This window comes from Lycium ferocissimum, chromosome 2, assembly GCF_029784015.1.
Source record: "Lycium ferocissimum isolate CSIRO_LF1 chromosome 2, AGI_CSIRO_Lferr_CH_V1, whole genome shotgun sequence".
NCBI lineage: Eukaryota > Viridiplantae > Streptophyta > Magnoliopsida > Solanales > Solanaceae > Lycium > Lycium ferocissimum.
Genome location: NC_081343.1, coordinates 53,284,117 through 53,299,884, shown reverse-complemented (window position 1 = coordinate 53,299,884; position 15,768 = coordinate 53,284,117). Strand labels below are relative to the sequence as shown.

The 15,768-nt window shown below is 35.7% G+C and overlaps 1 protein-coding gene and 1 pseudogene across 1 annotated transcript; one reads left to right on the top strand and one right to left on the bottom strand.

The window, feature by feature from the left end:
* Window positions 1–6,572: 6,572 nt before the first annotated feature.
* Window positions 6,573–11,235, bottom strand: LOC132047743 (uncharacterized). Its single transcript, XM_059438743.1, has 2 exons — window positions 10,732–11,235; window positions 6,573–7,202 (listed from the first exon to the last, which is right to left on the bottom strand). Exons 1-2 carry the CDS (start codon window positions 11,233–11,235, stop codon window positions 6,573–6,575), a joined length of 1,134 nt encoding a protein of 377 aa, XP_059294726.1.
* A 177-nt stretch (window positions 11,236–11,412) lies between these two features.
* LOC132048185 (zingipain-1-like) lies at window positions 11,413–13,082 on the top strand (annotated as a pseudogene).
* The last annotated feature ends 2,686 nt before the right edge of the window (window positions 13,083–15,768 follow it).

Sequence of the window (15,768 nt, the reverse complement as noted above, 5' to 3'; positions counted from 1 at the left end):
ATCCATTAGAAAATGGGGTGTTCATGGGTTTTTCGAATTAGCTAGGCGTTTATCGGAGTGGGGTGCAGAGTTTATTCAGCTATCTACAAAATTTATTTTCTTTATCTTTCTTCTTATTCTCAAGGAGTCCATCTCTGCATCAATCATGGCTTACAATTGCTTGATGCAACCTATAATTAGAATGGAGTAAGTTAAGTGAGAGTTGACTCTTTCTTTAATTTGCATAGTTTAGCTTTTAGCATCTATTCAATATCTCTTATCCGGATTACTCGGGGGGAACTGATCGTGTTTATCCTCTTTGAAACTGTTCATTAGGCAATATAAGCATTGTCCATTGTGAGGTCATTGTGTGGAGTTCACTTTAAAGCTACTGCATAATGTAACTTGCTTATATAATATGGCCTTATGTATGTGGTAGAAACATCCATTCAATGTTACTGTTATTTTTAGGAAGCAATGCTAAATATTCACAAACAATTGTTAGCCTTGCGAAGGGCTAAAAATTATTTTATTTTGCAGCTAAACCCAGCATTAGTGGCAAATAAGTGACTTGGAGGTGACTTAAAGGAAGCTCTAGTTGTTTTCTCTCACAACGAGTGTGCCGTGGAAAGTATGCCTCCTCGAGCAAGGAAATCCTCAAGATCAAAGTCATCTACATCTCCGTGCTCAAGAACATTACTTAAAACCGAAAGCACCACCAAAATCTCCCTTCATCTTACGATGACATTTATCTCCAAGATTCAAAAATTTGGACAAAGACCTTCTTCTCATTCACCCTTCCAAAGTGATTGAATTGCATAAGAGATACGTAGGCTTATAGTTTTTAAATTAGGATATATCATGACAGCGCATAAAGGTGATATTGTAAACTTGACTTTTTAGACTTTTGTGCTTTTCAGTTGGTGCTTTGAATTTAGTAATGATTAATTATTTTTGCATTTTCCTAGGGCGTTGGGAGATTCTTCATAGCTGTGGATTAAGAAGACCAGTGACACATTCTTCTTAGGTGTTATTGCTGCAGAACAACATGGTTTTGGCCTACTATCTTCTTAGAGAAAGAGAGTTGGCTTTCACCAAGTCATGACTGCATGCCATTTGATCTAAGTATTTTGATTAGTCTATCCTTTGGGTGTATACTTTTGACACTTTTGAGCTAATAACTATGGATTTTGTTCTTGTGTAAAGCATAATGATGTGTGCCTGAATCAATATACTGCTATTTTTTAGTATAATTGTCATTTTTCCTAGAGGATAAATTAGTTCAAATATCTTGTGGTATAAATATCATGTGGATTGATTGGAATATACATGCTTTCAGGAAAAAAAAATGAGGGAAATTATTTGAAGTTATGTACATGTGCATCTACATATTGACTTTATGTGTTTATGTACATTATCTTTATTAGGTTTTTGCTAGATTAGACATACTATAAGCTGATTTACCTTCTTCATATCTCATATAGTGAGTGTCTTTTTTTTTTAGAGTTTGTTGTGGTAATATCAGGCCCCGTGCGGAGCACGGGCAACAGGCATCTTGGACGACCAAGGGTAAATCCGTTAATGCCTACGCTTAAAAGAAAGGCTATAGTTTCATCTTCCGCGCTAAACACACGTCGCTATTTTTCATTTTCTGCTTTGTTCAGTTTCATTCTACTTTTGTTACTCTCTCTCTAGTTTTGTTCGCCTACCTCTTCTGGACCTCTAGTGTTTCATGGGGTAATTTGTTTTAATTTATAATTTTATGTAGGATTTTGGGATTTGAACTTAGGTTTTGAAATTGGGGGTTTCTATGTATTTACAACTGCAAGATTTGAGTCTCAGACATGGATATTGATGATTCCATCTGAACCGACAGGGATTAGATACGAATGTAGTCGATTGCCCAATTTTTTGGGACTTAACTAGATAAGTCCTTTTCTCCTTATGGATATGATTGTAATCAACTATGCATGTCTGTTAGTTTCTTTTTTTATTTTCAAAGAGATAGAGCTATGAGCGTGGAGCTCATTCGGAACTTCACCAGATATCTTCACTCATCAACATGGATAGTGACATACAAGTAGGGAAATGGATAACTTCTTAGTGTTTCCTCAGATTTTTCAGCCATGCATGTGTGAATTCACAGTTAGAAACAACAATTGAACCTCCATATTGCAATTAGTCCTTATGAAAGTTGTTTGGTGGAGATTTAATACATGAACCATTACCAAATATAATGCTCTCAAATTTTTTATTTCAGAAGTCTCTGAAAGTGGAAATTGCTCATGCATTGTGGGGAAAAAGGGACAACGCTTCAACTATAAGAGGTAATTTCTATAATCTTTTATTATGATGTTATGTGTTTAATTATGATGTTAAATTGTTGCACTTTATATTTTTTATGCATATTGTATAAATGTGTCTACTTTAGTAATAAATTAAATGTTAGCTTAAGATTACAAAATTTAGACTTTAATGTAGAAATATCATGAAACGCGCGAGATTGTTTATGGTTGTATTATTCGTGTGATTTAATATAGTAACAACTAGATATATAAGTTTTAGATATATGTGTATCGGCGTATGAGTGTGTGCGCGTGGGCCTGTGTATTTCTGTTTTCTTTTTTAAAAAAAAAAAAAATTAACATGATTTCTTGCAGAGCTTAATAGCGAATAACATAATTTTTTGTAAAATTTACTTTTAACTGTATTACACATGTACTTAAAGTATGAAATTGTTAATGTCACGCCCCGAATCATGGCCTGGACTAAACACGGCACTCGGTGCGCTGCTTTATGTGACCGAGCGACCCCGGCTTCTTTGAATCATCATGAGGCATAACATGAGCGGAATATAATGTGAATGCATGATGAGCCTTTATAAAACGTAATAAGTCATAATGCTTAATAATAATACTTGTTTAAACATGAGTGCGGAAATAACACGAATGAGCCAAAATGGCTATACGTCTCCAAATGTCTGACATAACATAGCCCGCTTGTCTAGTCTATGAAACCTCTATCGTAGGTCCACTGAAAAACATGCCTGGCTGGGACAAGGCCCCCGACATACCTTAGATGCATAACTAATTATAAAAAAACAAGAGTTGACTAAACCCGAATGAGATGGGGCTCGCCAATAGACGTACGAATGCGTCCTCACGAGCGGATGTGTCGTCCTATAAATCGCACTGCATCGTGAAATGCAAGCCCCCGGACAATAGAAAGGGGACGTAAACACATTGAAATCTTGGTATATAAAACAACTGAAAGAAATAACATGGGACATGAAATAACATGATAAGAAGTGGCGAAAAAGCCCGAACATGATCATGAGCATGAATACATATAAGTAAAGTCGAAAAACGAAGAATCAATGAAAATACATGTATATATAGCGCTTGTAACATGGGGAGTGCTATAGTATAACCGACAACATGATCGGTACTTGCGTCCTACCCAGCGAACACTCATATCTTGCCGGGAATATGAGATTTAAGTAATAATACGCATGTAAGGATCCAAACCGCATAATGAAGGTATTGCCTCCTTGTCGACAACCCTTATCCTACGGTGGCTACGTAGTTTCGGGCCTATCGAGCTTCTCGGTTAACTAAACAAATCTCAAAAACATGAACATGTAAAATAAGTGGAACTTGCTGCCCATGGTTTTCATGAATATAACTTGCTTGTACATGGATATCATGAATTATAGCTTGCTTGCATGAACTTGTAAAACATGTGTAGCATTTTCTTGAAAATAGCATAATATATCATAAACTAGCATGCATGAACCCATGGAATGAGATATATGGGTTTTTCATAGATTACGGATAGATTCTTAATAATCATAAAGAAATATTAAGAAATCAATGATGGAACTATAACAATTCATACATAATATAATTATGGACATAGACCTAGGGTTATCATGAGCATGGTATAGAAACCCTAGTTTTCGTAGAGAATTTTGATTTATGGATTATGAGGCGTGGGGAAGAACAATGATGTTCCCACACGTAGATAGTAACTCTACATACCTTAATCGCTCCAAAACTTGAATTAAAAACTTGAACTTTGAAGAAGAATTCCAAAAGCTAGAATCTTAATCTTTATGTGGGTTTTCTTGAAAACCCTAGGTTAGGAATAATGAATTCTTGATTAGTAATCATGAGTACATGTTAGAATTAACTTGGAATGACTTAGAATGGCTTACCTTAGAGTATCTTGAGTTTGGGAGAGAAGAATTTCGTCCTTAGGGTTTGGGAGAATGAAAAAGGGGAACAAAATAAGACCATACCATTTTAAATGATTTTTTTGCCAAAAACGGGCAATGTACGTCCTAGGATGTACGGCCTGTACTTGAAAGTACATCCAAGACTCCTTGGGCGTACATTGGGTGAAATTTCCAGTGAAAATTCAGCTCTGCCACCCTTCAATAAAATGGCCATAACTCTTTGTATGAATGTCTGTTTCACCTCTATAATATACCGTTGGAAAGATATTTCAAAGATCTACAACTTTTAAGAATGAAGTTTTCCCAAATTCCTAAGGCAAGTACCCGAAAACTGGCCATAAGTACAGACTGTCTTAGACTTAGACAAATTTAGAATGCCTTAAGAACTTCACTTTTTGGTTTGACTTCAAAACGACTGTTTATAACCCGAGTTCATCCCAAATGGATTCGTATGGCTAAAATATCACCTTTATACTAGATTCATACATTCACACCTAATTTAGATTTACAGGATGTTACAGTTAATAATTTTAATACCGCGCAAAGCGCGGACAATTTCCCCAGTACTAATATAACTATACATACATAGCCCACAAAAAGGCTGCAAACAGGAAGGTGGACCCTTATAGAAAATGCACTCACACGAGAATTTGCTCCATCAGTGTTTTAGATCAGCATCATAATGGGAACGCGTATCACATATGGTGGAAAAATCTATAGAAAATAATTAACCTTTACTCCTTTATATGCCTTGTTCATATGGTGTTTTTTTTTTAATCAAAGGTTATCCATCTCAATGAGATTGGATGTTATTTCATAATCAAGAAATTTACAAAAGTTGGATATTGGTAAACCAAAATCCAGATTTCTACATGGTTGGAATAGGCTCCAATCATTACAAGAGTAGATATACATTTCAGCTCTCAAAAAGTGGCTGGGAATAAGTGACTCTTTGCTAGAGTCTTCCCTATACAATTCAGAACTTATGGAACATCAAAAGTGTAGTTTCTAAGAACCTGAGTATCCAGGATGACTTTGTTCTTGTTGTGTTTATGTCTGAATGAAGGAAAGTGATGCTTGTCCATGTTGAATTCTCCTTTAACTTCTCTAGGTAACTATTGGAAATTTGTGAACCAAGTAGTTTGGTCATATTCTAAACCACAATTTGACAGTTTATCAGCGACTTTATTACCTTCTCTAAAACAGTGAAGTACTTTATAACTGTCAAAATTATCCAACATGCCTCTAATCTTGTTGACGTCTTCTTGTAATTTCCATGGTGTGGACATATTCTTCATAATCCAATTTACCAAAAGAAGTGAATCACATTCAATTTCCATATTCCTTATTCCATTTTTCAAACACCATTCCCCCTGACTTTTAAAGCTCTCGTTTTCGCATAATTGTTTGTCTGTTCCAAGGGGCATGGTATATGCTATTTGTAATTCTCCAAGACCTGTTTTCGATAATTCCTCCTCCCCCACACGCGTTTGGATTTCCTTTTGAGCACCCATCCGTGTTGACTTGCCCATCCGGTCCGTCCATTGTCCATTTCACTGCTACAATAGTAGTGCTGATTTTGGCCTTCTCCACGAGTTCAAAATAGTGGGTCCACTTCATATATGGAGGGATCTTTGGAAATTGTTTATGAGTAATGATGTTGATTTGCTGAGTAGATCTCAAAATAATTCTGTTGGAAGACATCTTAATTCCTTCAAACTTGCATTTGCACCTGTCTTTCCAAATCTGCCAAATAACAACTACTGGTAATACTTGTAAAGTTAGTTTATGTACAGGGTTTTGGTCTTTAACCATCCACCAAGTGATCAGATTATGTCTGATACTTCTTTGCTCCATTCTAATGCCAAATAGTTGGTTGAAGTATTTCCAAACAGTTTCCCCGAGTAAGCTATTCATGAAAAGATGTTCTTCATCCTCTAGGACAGAGTTTATGCAGTAATCACATTTAGGTGCTAGGCATAGATTAAATCTTCCTCTATTAGAATCAACAACAATCTTATATCTGAGCACTTTCCAAACAAAAAAGACAGTCTTGAAAGGGACTTTTTTATGCCAAAGTAAATCACTAATCAGAGAGGAGTAGGATTTATTTCTCATAATATTCCATGCAGAATTACTATTGAATCTCCCATCTATACTAGCAGTCCAAACAGGTTGGTCATCAAGATTAGAAGAGTGAATAGTAATTTTTAGAATATTTTGAACCATATCAGGGGGTAGGTGATTAGAAAGTTTATCTATATTCCATTGACCATTATTGATATAGTCAGAAACTTTTGATTTAATAGAAGTAGATGCTTGCATGTAAAGGGAAAGTGTGCCCATACCTAACCAATTATCCCACCGAGAAGTTGGAATTACCTCTGTTGATCTTCCAATGTATAAGATGATCCACCTTGGATTTGATTTTCATTGGTCTCCTCCATCTATGAGAATGGGTATAATTCTGTTTCCTTGCCATAGAGTGAATTCTTTGAGAGTACTTGGCTTTCGTGAACTTTGTCCATAAAGACTCCTTAGTTCTGGAGTTCCACAAGAGTTTACAAGAGAAAGCATCTGAAATGTCATGCAGTCTTCTAACTCCTATACCCCCTTCTAGTGTTGGTTTACAAACGATCTCCCATTTTGTCCAATGATGTTTTTGTTTCCCTTCAGAACTTCCCCAAAAGAAGTTTACAAGAACCTTCTCAATTTGGTTTAGAGGTGTTTTGGGAGGTTCACAGATTGCAAGCATATGTAGGGGCATAGCAGCAAAGACATGGTTAAATAGTATTCTTTTACATTCTGTAGACAACAAATTACAACTCCATGACCCCATCCTTTGTATGATTTTGGTGACCATGTCTGTAAAGTAATGTACTCTTTTTCTTCCATAGAACAATGGGCATCCTAAATAGTTGATAGGGAAAGCATTCTGCTGAAACTTAAGAATTTTTGCCATAATGTTTTGCCTTTTTTGTGTGACCTGCTCATCCATAAGAAATCAACTTTTGTTAGCATTAATGAGTTGGCTTACTTCATACCCTGTCAGAGTTTGTTTTATGAGATGCAAAGTAGCTGATTTTCCTAAACAAAAAATGATTATATCATCAGTATATGAAAGGTGATTTATTTTGGGACAGCTCTGATGCATACTGAAGCCAATAAAACTTGGATTTTCAAAAAGATTGGTTAGCAGTCTAGATAAAACTTCAGCAACAATCACAAAAAGAGAAGGGGAGATAGGGTCCCCCTGTTTAACTCCTCTGCCAGACTTGAAATATTCATATCTCTTTCCATTCACAATAATAGCATACTAATTGTTGGAAATCAGCTTCCTGATGATTGTTATCCATTGTTCTGCAAAACCCAATTTCCTCAATACTGCATACAGAAAGGGTCGTGAAAGTCTGTCATAAGCCTTATTCATATCCAATTTGATCACAACATTATTACCCTTATTAGGATGTCTGATGTCATGAATAATTTCCTGTGCAAGTAAAACATTTTCACCAATAGTTCCGCCTTTAATGAAACCACTTTGGTTTTCAGAGATTAAATTAGGAAGAATTTTGGTCAGTCTTTCATTTAGAACCTTAGACACTACTTTTTGAGAAACATTACTAAGGCTAATTGGTCTGAAATCAGTAAATGATTGTGGAGCTTCAGTCTTAGGAATAAGGACTAAACAAGTCGAAGTAAAAAACTTTGGCATTTGTTGACCATCAAAAACAGCTCTGACCATTTCTAGAATATCATTGCCAATGATATCCCAAGATTTTTGAAAAAACATACTATTAAAACCATCATGTCCAGCAGAACTATTGTGATAGATGTCAAAAATAGCATTTTTAACTTCATCCATAGAAGGATCAACAAGAAGCCTAGAGTTATCAGAATCAGTAATCAAACATGGCAAACAGTTAAGGATACTATTATCAAAGGATATGTTTTCTTCTGAAAATAGGTCTTGATAGAACTTCACAGTAGCATCGGCAATATTTTCACTTCCTTCTATCCATTGATCCTCTGCATAGATTCTATGAATATTGAGGAACTTCCTTCTGCCCTTGACCATGTTGTGAAAATATCTGGTATTTTGATCACCCTCAAGGTGCCATTTAAGGCGGCCTTTTGCTTCCGAAGGTATCAACCATCTTATGGTGAAGAACCGAGTTCAACTTTGGCATGATTGAGACACGCATCCCGTCATCTTGACTTAAGGTATTCATGTATTGAGCTTCCAGTTGTTCAATTTTGCTTTCCATATCTTTAGTGTTATCAAAAATATCCCTAATTTTGTTCCTGGACCATTCACTAAGAGCTTTCTTTGGTTCTTTTCATCTTCTGATGAACTTTCCAAAATATGTTCCCATTGATCTCAGCCTCCCATTGTTGCTTCACAATTTTGAGAAAGTCAATTTGATCTACCTAAAAGTTTAGGATTTTGAAGTATTTTATGTAGCTTTCTTCCTCATCTTCAGCATTCATAAGTAATGGGCAGTGGTTAGAACTGACCTTAGATAAGTGCTGGATAGTTGTCTTAGAAAAGCAAGAATTCCATTCATCATTGACAACCAACCTGATTAGTCTTTTCCAGATGATGTCAGTACCCTTTCTTTCATTGCACCAGGTGAAAAGTTGTCCAAAGTACCCAACATCTTCTAGATTGCAGTCAAAAAGGCATTCAATGAAAGGGAGACTCTTGGATAGTCTATGTGGGTTTCCCCTCAATTTCTCATCAACATTTAAAATACTATTAAAGTCACCTATAACAGTCCAAGATGTGGAAATTGTACCAGATAGAGCTCTCATTTCATCCCATAGATCCTCTCTTCCAGTTTTTCTAGTTTTGGCATACACTGTTGAGATATAAAAATCTTTGTTGGATTCTTTGGTAGTAAGTTTACAAGTAAGCATTTGAGAATGGTTAGCATATACATTACAATTCACTTATGCCCCCCAAAAAATCCATATCTTGTTACTTACATTTGTATAACTATCCTGCATTCCCGGAATTCTCTTATAGTCATCAATGCAGGTCTCTTGAAGAAATGTCTCTTGAATGGCAACAAAGTTTATGTTATACTGTTTGATCATGCATACAAGTCTCTCAATAGCAGCTTGGGACTTCATGCCCCTAATATTCCAGTTTAAGAGCTTAATCATTAAACAGGTTTAGTATTGCAAGTTTGTGTAGATTTCTTTTGGTTCCTTGTAACAGGAGATTTCTCTCTTAACCGGAGCTTTAAAGGTATTTCATGCTTATCTATGTTGTCTTCTTATACATCCTGAAATATCTCAGTCTCCCTATTCTTCCCCCCCAAAAGCATGTGCCAGTAGTTCAGCTTCATCATCAGTAATTTCCTGTTCTGTTTCTTCTTCTGAAGTTCCTTCCTCTTCAGTAGTAGTTTCCTCTGCCCATTCATTTTCAAAAGGAGCCCTTTCATGTTGACTCTTTGTATTTCTAGTACTCACTTCCCCTTTCTGTTGAGTCTTATTTTCCAGAGTTCCTTGTTTTTTATTTAGGCTCTTAAACTTATTATTAGCCTTGGAAACATCCTTTGTATCATTTGAAAGAATTTTGGTCCTCTGAGCAATCTCCTTTGGAACTTGCCATTGTTGGTTTGTTTCTTGAAAATCTGCCTCATCTATGCTTAAAACAACCTGTAGTGCATTTGGATCAGTGATCATAATCTCCTTGCTTCCTTCAAGTTGCACTTGTTGATCATTGTGCATCTCCTCATTGTTTTTTGTTATCTGATCTGCCCAAATTCTCCTCTAACATTATTTACATCATTGGATGGAGATGATTCTCCTTTGTTCATTTGGAGATTTTGCTGGGTTAACTGATCTTGGTTTTTCTCTGGTAAAACCCTGTTAGGCATTATTTTCTTTATGTCAACTTTGTTGGATAGTTTCTCAGTGCCTTTTCCTTGACTGATCACCTCATTTGTGGGATGAGGTTTATCTATACCAAAAATGATCCCTGTAGGTTTATAAGTTTGCTTAGGGGGAGCACTTTTGCCTCTCATAGGAACTGTTCTCCCTTTTTTGGTTTGCACTTCTCTCCCTCTTTGAGGTACTTGTTCATTCATTTTTGTCACAGTTTTTGGAATTTCTTGAACTTTTGTAGAAGGTTCTGCTTTACTCATAGGACTTTCTTTTTTAGTTGTTGAACTTCCTTTTTCTCGTTTCTCCTTTTCTACTCTTCTACATTGATATAACGTATGTCCTAATAATCTACAATGAGTACAGTATTTAGGCACACCCTCATACTCAATTTTTTGATCAAAACCTTGTAAAGGATTCATCGCATTTCTTTGTCCAATAAACACATAATTTAGCCGAGGTTCTGTAAGATCAATTTCAACCCGAACCTTAGCCATACTTGGCCTAGTTCTACTCCTTGTCGCTAAATCCAATGACAGGGGAATCCCGATTGGACTAACAATTTGTTTTAAATAGTGCTTAGTATGTAAGTGGAAAGGTAATTTAGGTAATAGAACCCATACCGGAGTTAACGGGCTGTCTTCCTCCGGTGTGAAGTTTGGGGTCCATCTGCTCAACCACATCGTCTGACCATCGATATCTATAGCATGTCTGAAGTAAATGGTGTTAAAATCTTCCTCATTGTAGACGTGGATGAACACATTCCGATTATCATAGACCCCAATCTGAATTTTCCCTTTGATAGGGATTGATTCTTTCACTGTAGCTCGAATTGTTTCAATTTGGGGTCGGGTTTTTAGGAATCTGCCATTAATAGTGAATTTGCATTCCTCTGCCATTAATCCATGATAGTCATCGCAATCAAATAAAACCACCGGAACGCCGTTATGAGTTGAGACATTTGCAATTACTGATTCTCTTTTCCGAGTTGAAATCGATTTTCCACCGGCAGCAACAGAGAGATAGTTGGGTTTTGTGGGAATTTCTTCCTTGGGTGTTATTGTTTTTCCATTTGGATCCGGTGGTTGAGTAGGACGCGCAGGCACCTGGCCCGACGTCCCTTCCATCAGAGTCGCGTGGGACTTAACGGTCGGATTTTAACAAATTAGGGACCGTTAGTAAGAGAGAGAAGACAGAGAAGTTTGCTGGATGGGCAATAATATCAACATATCAGTAAGCTAACAATATGTTTGTTCATATGGTGTTAGTTTCATGAACTCTGCTATACCTCGTCTTTTATTTTTGTATTAACATAGTTTGAGATTTTAACAATGGCATTGAAATTATGCAAGTTAAGCCTCGTCACACTTTTGCTAGTGATCGAAATTCTCAGGTTCCGAGCCACTGCCCGGGACTTGCAAGTGCATTCCATGCTCGAAAGACATGAAAAATGGATGAGTCACCATGGGCGCGTATACAAAGATGATGTTGAAAAGGCGGAGCGATTTAAGATATTTAAAGAAAAAGTCAACTTTATTGAGTCTTTCAACAATGATGCTACTCATTCTTACCAGCTTGGCCTCAATAAATTTGCAGATCTAACAAACGAAGAGTTCCAATCTATGGTTGGTAGATATAATCAATCTTCCCTTCCAAAGACATCAAATTTGCAGCCATTTAGTTACCAAAGTGAAATTTCCAGTCCTGATAGTTGGCATTGGAGAGAGCAAGGTGCTGTGACTGTTGTCAAGGACCAGGGTAGATGCGGTAAGTCTTATATCAAAGTACATCCTCTGATTCAATTTATATGGAAGTATTTGATTAAATAACTATTTTAAGAGAGAAATAAAGACAGACTTTTAGGACGTGTGTTATTAACCGTACCATAATAGTTAGTTGGTTATAAAGAGGTGTCATTAAAGGTACAAGTGGAAATTTGAGGTTAAGTGTTTTAATATATTGAAAGAAGATATCTTTTTTTTGGAATAAATTACTCCAAGAAGAAAATAATGTCATATAAAGCGAACAGAGATAGGTATTACTTAAGATACGAGATTTTACTTGTACGGCACAGATCAAATTCGTCTTTCCTTTGAAATTCAAATTGATAAAATGAAATTGGCTAAAGGAAAGAATATTATAGGTAGTTATGCATCATAACACAATATTATACTAATAATTATGCATCATAACAAAATACAGGTTAACAACGAACGATTAAGTGTTCAGGTTTGGAGCATGAACTAGGTTCCTAGTATTAGTCTATACTTTCCTAACAAACATAATTCCTAACTTATTTATCCATAGTGCATTGTACTGCTTCTAAATTTGTAATTACTACTACTACGTACTATATTCTTTTGACTTGAGAAAAAATTGCAGGGTCATGTTGGGCATTTGCAGCAGTAGCAGCAGTTGAAGGACTGAACCAGCTAAAAACTGGAAACTTGGTTTCACTATCCGAACAACCACTTCTTGATTGTGAGGCCACAAATAACAATGGCTGTGGTGGTGGCATCAGGACTTAAGCATTTGAATACATAGCCGAAAACGGGGGTCTAAAAAGTAACAACAGAATCAAATTACCCTTAAACTGGAATTCCAGGGACTTGCGATAGCCAAAAGGCAGAATCAACAGTAGTTACGATTTCCAGCTACAAAGTAGTGGATCAAAGTGAATCAGCACTTTTGCAGGCAGTTGCAAATCAGCCAGTATCTGCAGGTATCACTATTGGTAGTAAAGAATTTCAGTTTTACACAGGTGGAATATTTCATGGGGAATGTGGGGCAGAGTTCACATCATGCAGTGACAGTGGTAGGGTACGGAACAAGTGAGGATGGTACTAAATATTGGTTGTTGAAGAATTCATGGGGAGAGACTTGGGGTGAAGGAGGATATATGAGAATGGCTAGAGATATTGTGGACGGTGGAGTTTGTGGCCTTGCTACTCGTGCTTCTTTTCCTACTGCTTAATTAATTAAGGGTCATATTGTAAGGCAACAGATTTGAGAACTCAGTTTTATATGTCGTGATCATGAAGTGTTTTACGTACGTGCTTATGTAGTCCTAATTAAGAGAGGTGATTAAGGTTTTCGATCGACACTTATGTTATTTTGAGTGATCTCTTTAATTAAAAGGATGTTACTACTTACTATTAGTTATGACGAACACATGCAAAGGACGGATCTTATGCAGTCAAAGTCTAAACCTTGTATTGCACTTTGAAAAATCTAATACACGAAAAATATTTTCACATTTAACCTTGTATTCTTAATTAATTTCATCTGAAAGAGTTTCAAGTTTCCTGTCATAGAAAAATTCTATGGATTCTTATATCGACTTCAAATAAATACGCAATAAATAACTTGACTCACCATTAAATTTTCATATATATATTTAATGAATCTATACATATATAAAAGACAGACATAGGCCCAGTCATATTTCAGTATTCTTATTTATCCTTTTTCTCATTTTTTTGCTAATTTCCTTAATTAAAAAAGACCTTCTCTTTATTCACGAAATTGCATCTCTTCCTCTTTTTAACTCCACACACCGCTTTGCTTTCCCACCCGTTACAAGTTTGCAACGCCTCCTCCGATTTCTTCCTATTCTTTCTTCCACTCCCTCAAAAGGATCCCAATAATGCAATATCTATCCCATATAGGACAATAGCGGCACCTGTTCAAAAAATGGATTCCACATAAGCCGTATTGGGCTCGCAAAATTTGATAGAATTTAGAACAAGTCATTCCACTCAATTATTTCAAGACAGTGACGAAGAAATTAAACTGCAAAATTTAATTTTGATGTTCCTTTCGGCCGCTCAATGTAAATTGCCTCTCTCTGTTTTTAGATTTTTAAGTGGTCTTTCAGGTTTGGCTGGTGTTTAGTCTATCTTTCAATTATATACTCTCGATTTCCTACTTGATTTTAGGTTTATTGTAGCAATTCAATTTGCATCAAGAAATACCAGAACCTGTGTCTTAAAATTCATGCACATCGATATCAATCAGTTTAAAGCCAAAATATTCATAGATATTCCGTTTCCATTCCTCCGTTTGTTCTACCAAAAGCAAAGAGGAAAAAAAGAGTAGAGGGTGGGGAAAAGTTGTACCAATTTGTTGCCGGAGATGAAAACAAAAGTGTGAAATGTTAGGTACTTGTGGATGAATTTCTTTTTCACTGGAAAGGAAAATCAAGTGCACCAACTGATAGTCATGAAATGAAACAATCTCAGAAAGTTTGTTGTTTAATTTGTCCATGAATTTCTTTGACCTATTCATTCTCTTGTAAGTACGAAAATTTTCATATGGCTAGGATATAATTGGAAACTTTTTGATTATAAAAGACTTCACATTTCTTTTTAAACTAGATGTTTACAAAGCTCATACTTTTGTGTTAGGAGTAGTTGATTGATAACATGTCCCAGTATTTATAGATGTTTGCGTTTCTTGGTACTTCTTCATTGATGGAATTACAATTTACATTAGCTTATTAAAAATAAAAAAGTTGTGCAAGCTGGCCCCAACACCACGGTTATTAAATAAATAAAAATTCTCACAGGTATAATCCTTTCAATTAGGAAAGCTTACATATCCTGTGATGGTCACCGGTTTATGGACAATGAGCTCAATTCATTAAACGTTTTGCTTAAGCATTTTTAGTAACTGTGTAAATTTATTCTTCCTGTTTCAACTCTCCTTTATCTGTAGCTTTTCACCTTACCGACTTGGATGGAAACAAGTAAGTAGACAAAAGTGTCATTAGTTACATTGGACAACGATTCTACTTTATCAACTTTTCTTGCTGTCTAATTCTTTAGTAGTATTTTATGAATATACATTTTCTTAAATTTGTCATAATTTATCTCAGCATTTCATAGGCATACTGATGGAACCTCAATTAGTTCAGACACTGAAAAGAAATATGTAGTTAATTCTATGCATACAAGCTGCAATCGAAGGAAGAGCATCTGATCGGTAATCTCACTGTTTGAGAAAAAACATTCAATTAGACATCTCAATGTGTGTTTAGAATTAGAGGTGAAAGAACAACCAAACTTTTATGAGACAGAAATTGACAATGAGACAGTTCTACAGCTTCACGATACAACAAAGACTTGATGAGGGGCACACTTTTACAAGCTGGTACTTCGTGAACTGTTACATGGGGACATAAGACGAAAGACTTCGTTACGTCCGGGATAATTAAAAAAAAAAACTCAAGACTGACCTTTTTTACTAAATTGATTATATTATTCTCCGACGTGATTCTGAGTATTAAATGGCAGGAAGAAACATTAACCTCGGTATAGGGTACAAGATTTCCAGGCTGCAATGACAATTTATTGAGATTGAAGTTTTTAACCGTACGATATGTTTGTCTTCCTTTTTGTTTTTGTTGTTTTTTGATTTCATTCTGTACTTAACCTTCTGTAGTGTTTAAATTGCCCAAGTATAGTTGCTCAGTTGAATATGTTGTTGAGATTTTGAAGAAATTCTTGGAGAATATATCACAGTTTAGTGTATGCAATCTAATTGATTTTCTTTTGGTGATCTGCCTTTATATTTTGCATTCTTATCTTCTACTTATTTTTTTTGCCCTTTTTGTGTTACTTCATTAACCAGAGAACTAAGGCTACAATTCCAATGATGAT

What these genes read in the sequence shown, in the direction of transcription:
- LOC132047743 (XM_059438743.1), bottom strand. Translation starts at nt 11,235, where the DNA reads ATGGAAGGGACGTCGGGCCAGGTGCCTGCGCGTCCTACTCAACCACCG. An exon ending in AAGACAGCCCGTTAACTCCG is followed by an intron (nt 7,203 to 10,731) that starts GTATGGGTTCTA and finishes ATGGATGAGCAG; the next exon opens with GTCACACAAAAAAGGCAAAA.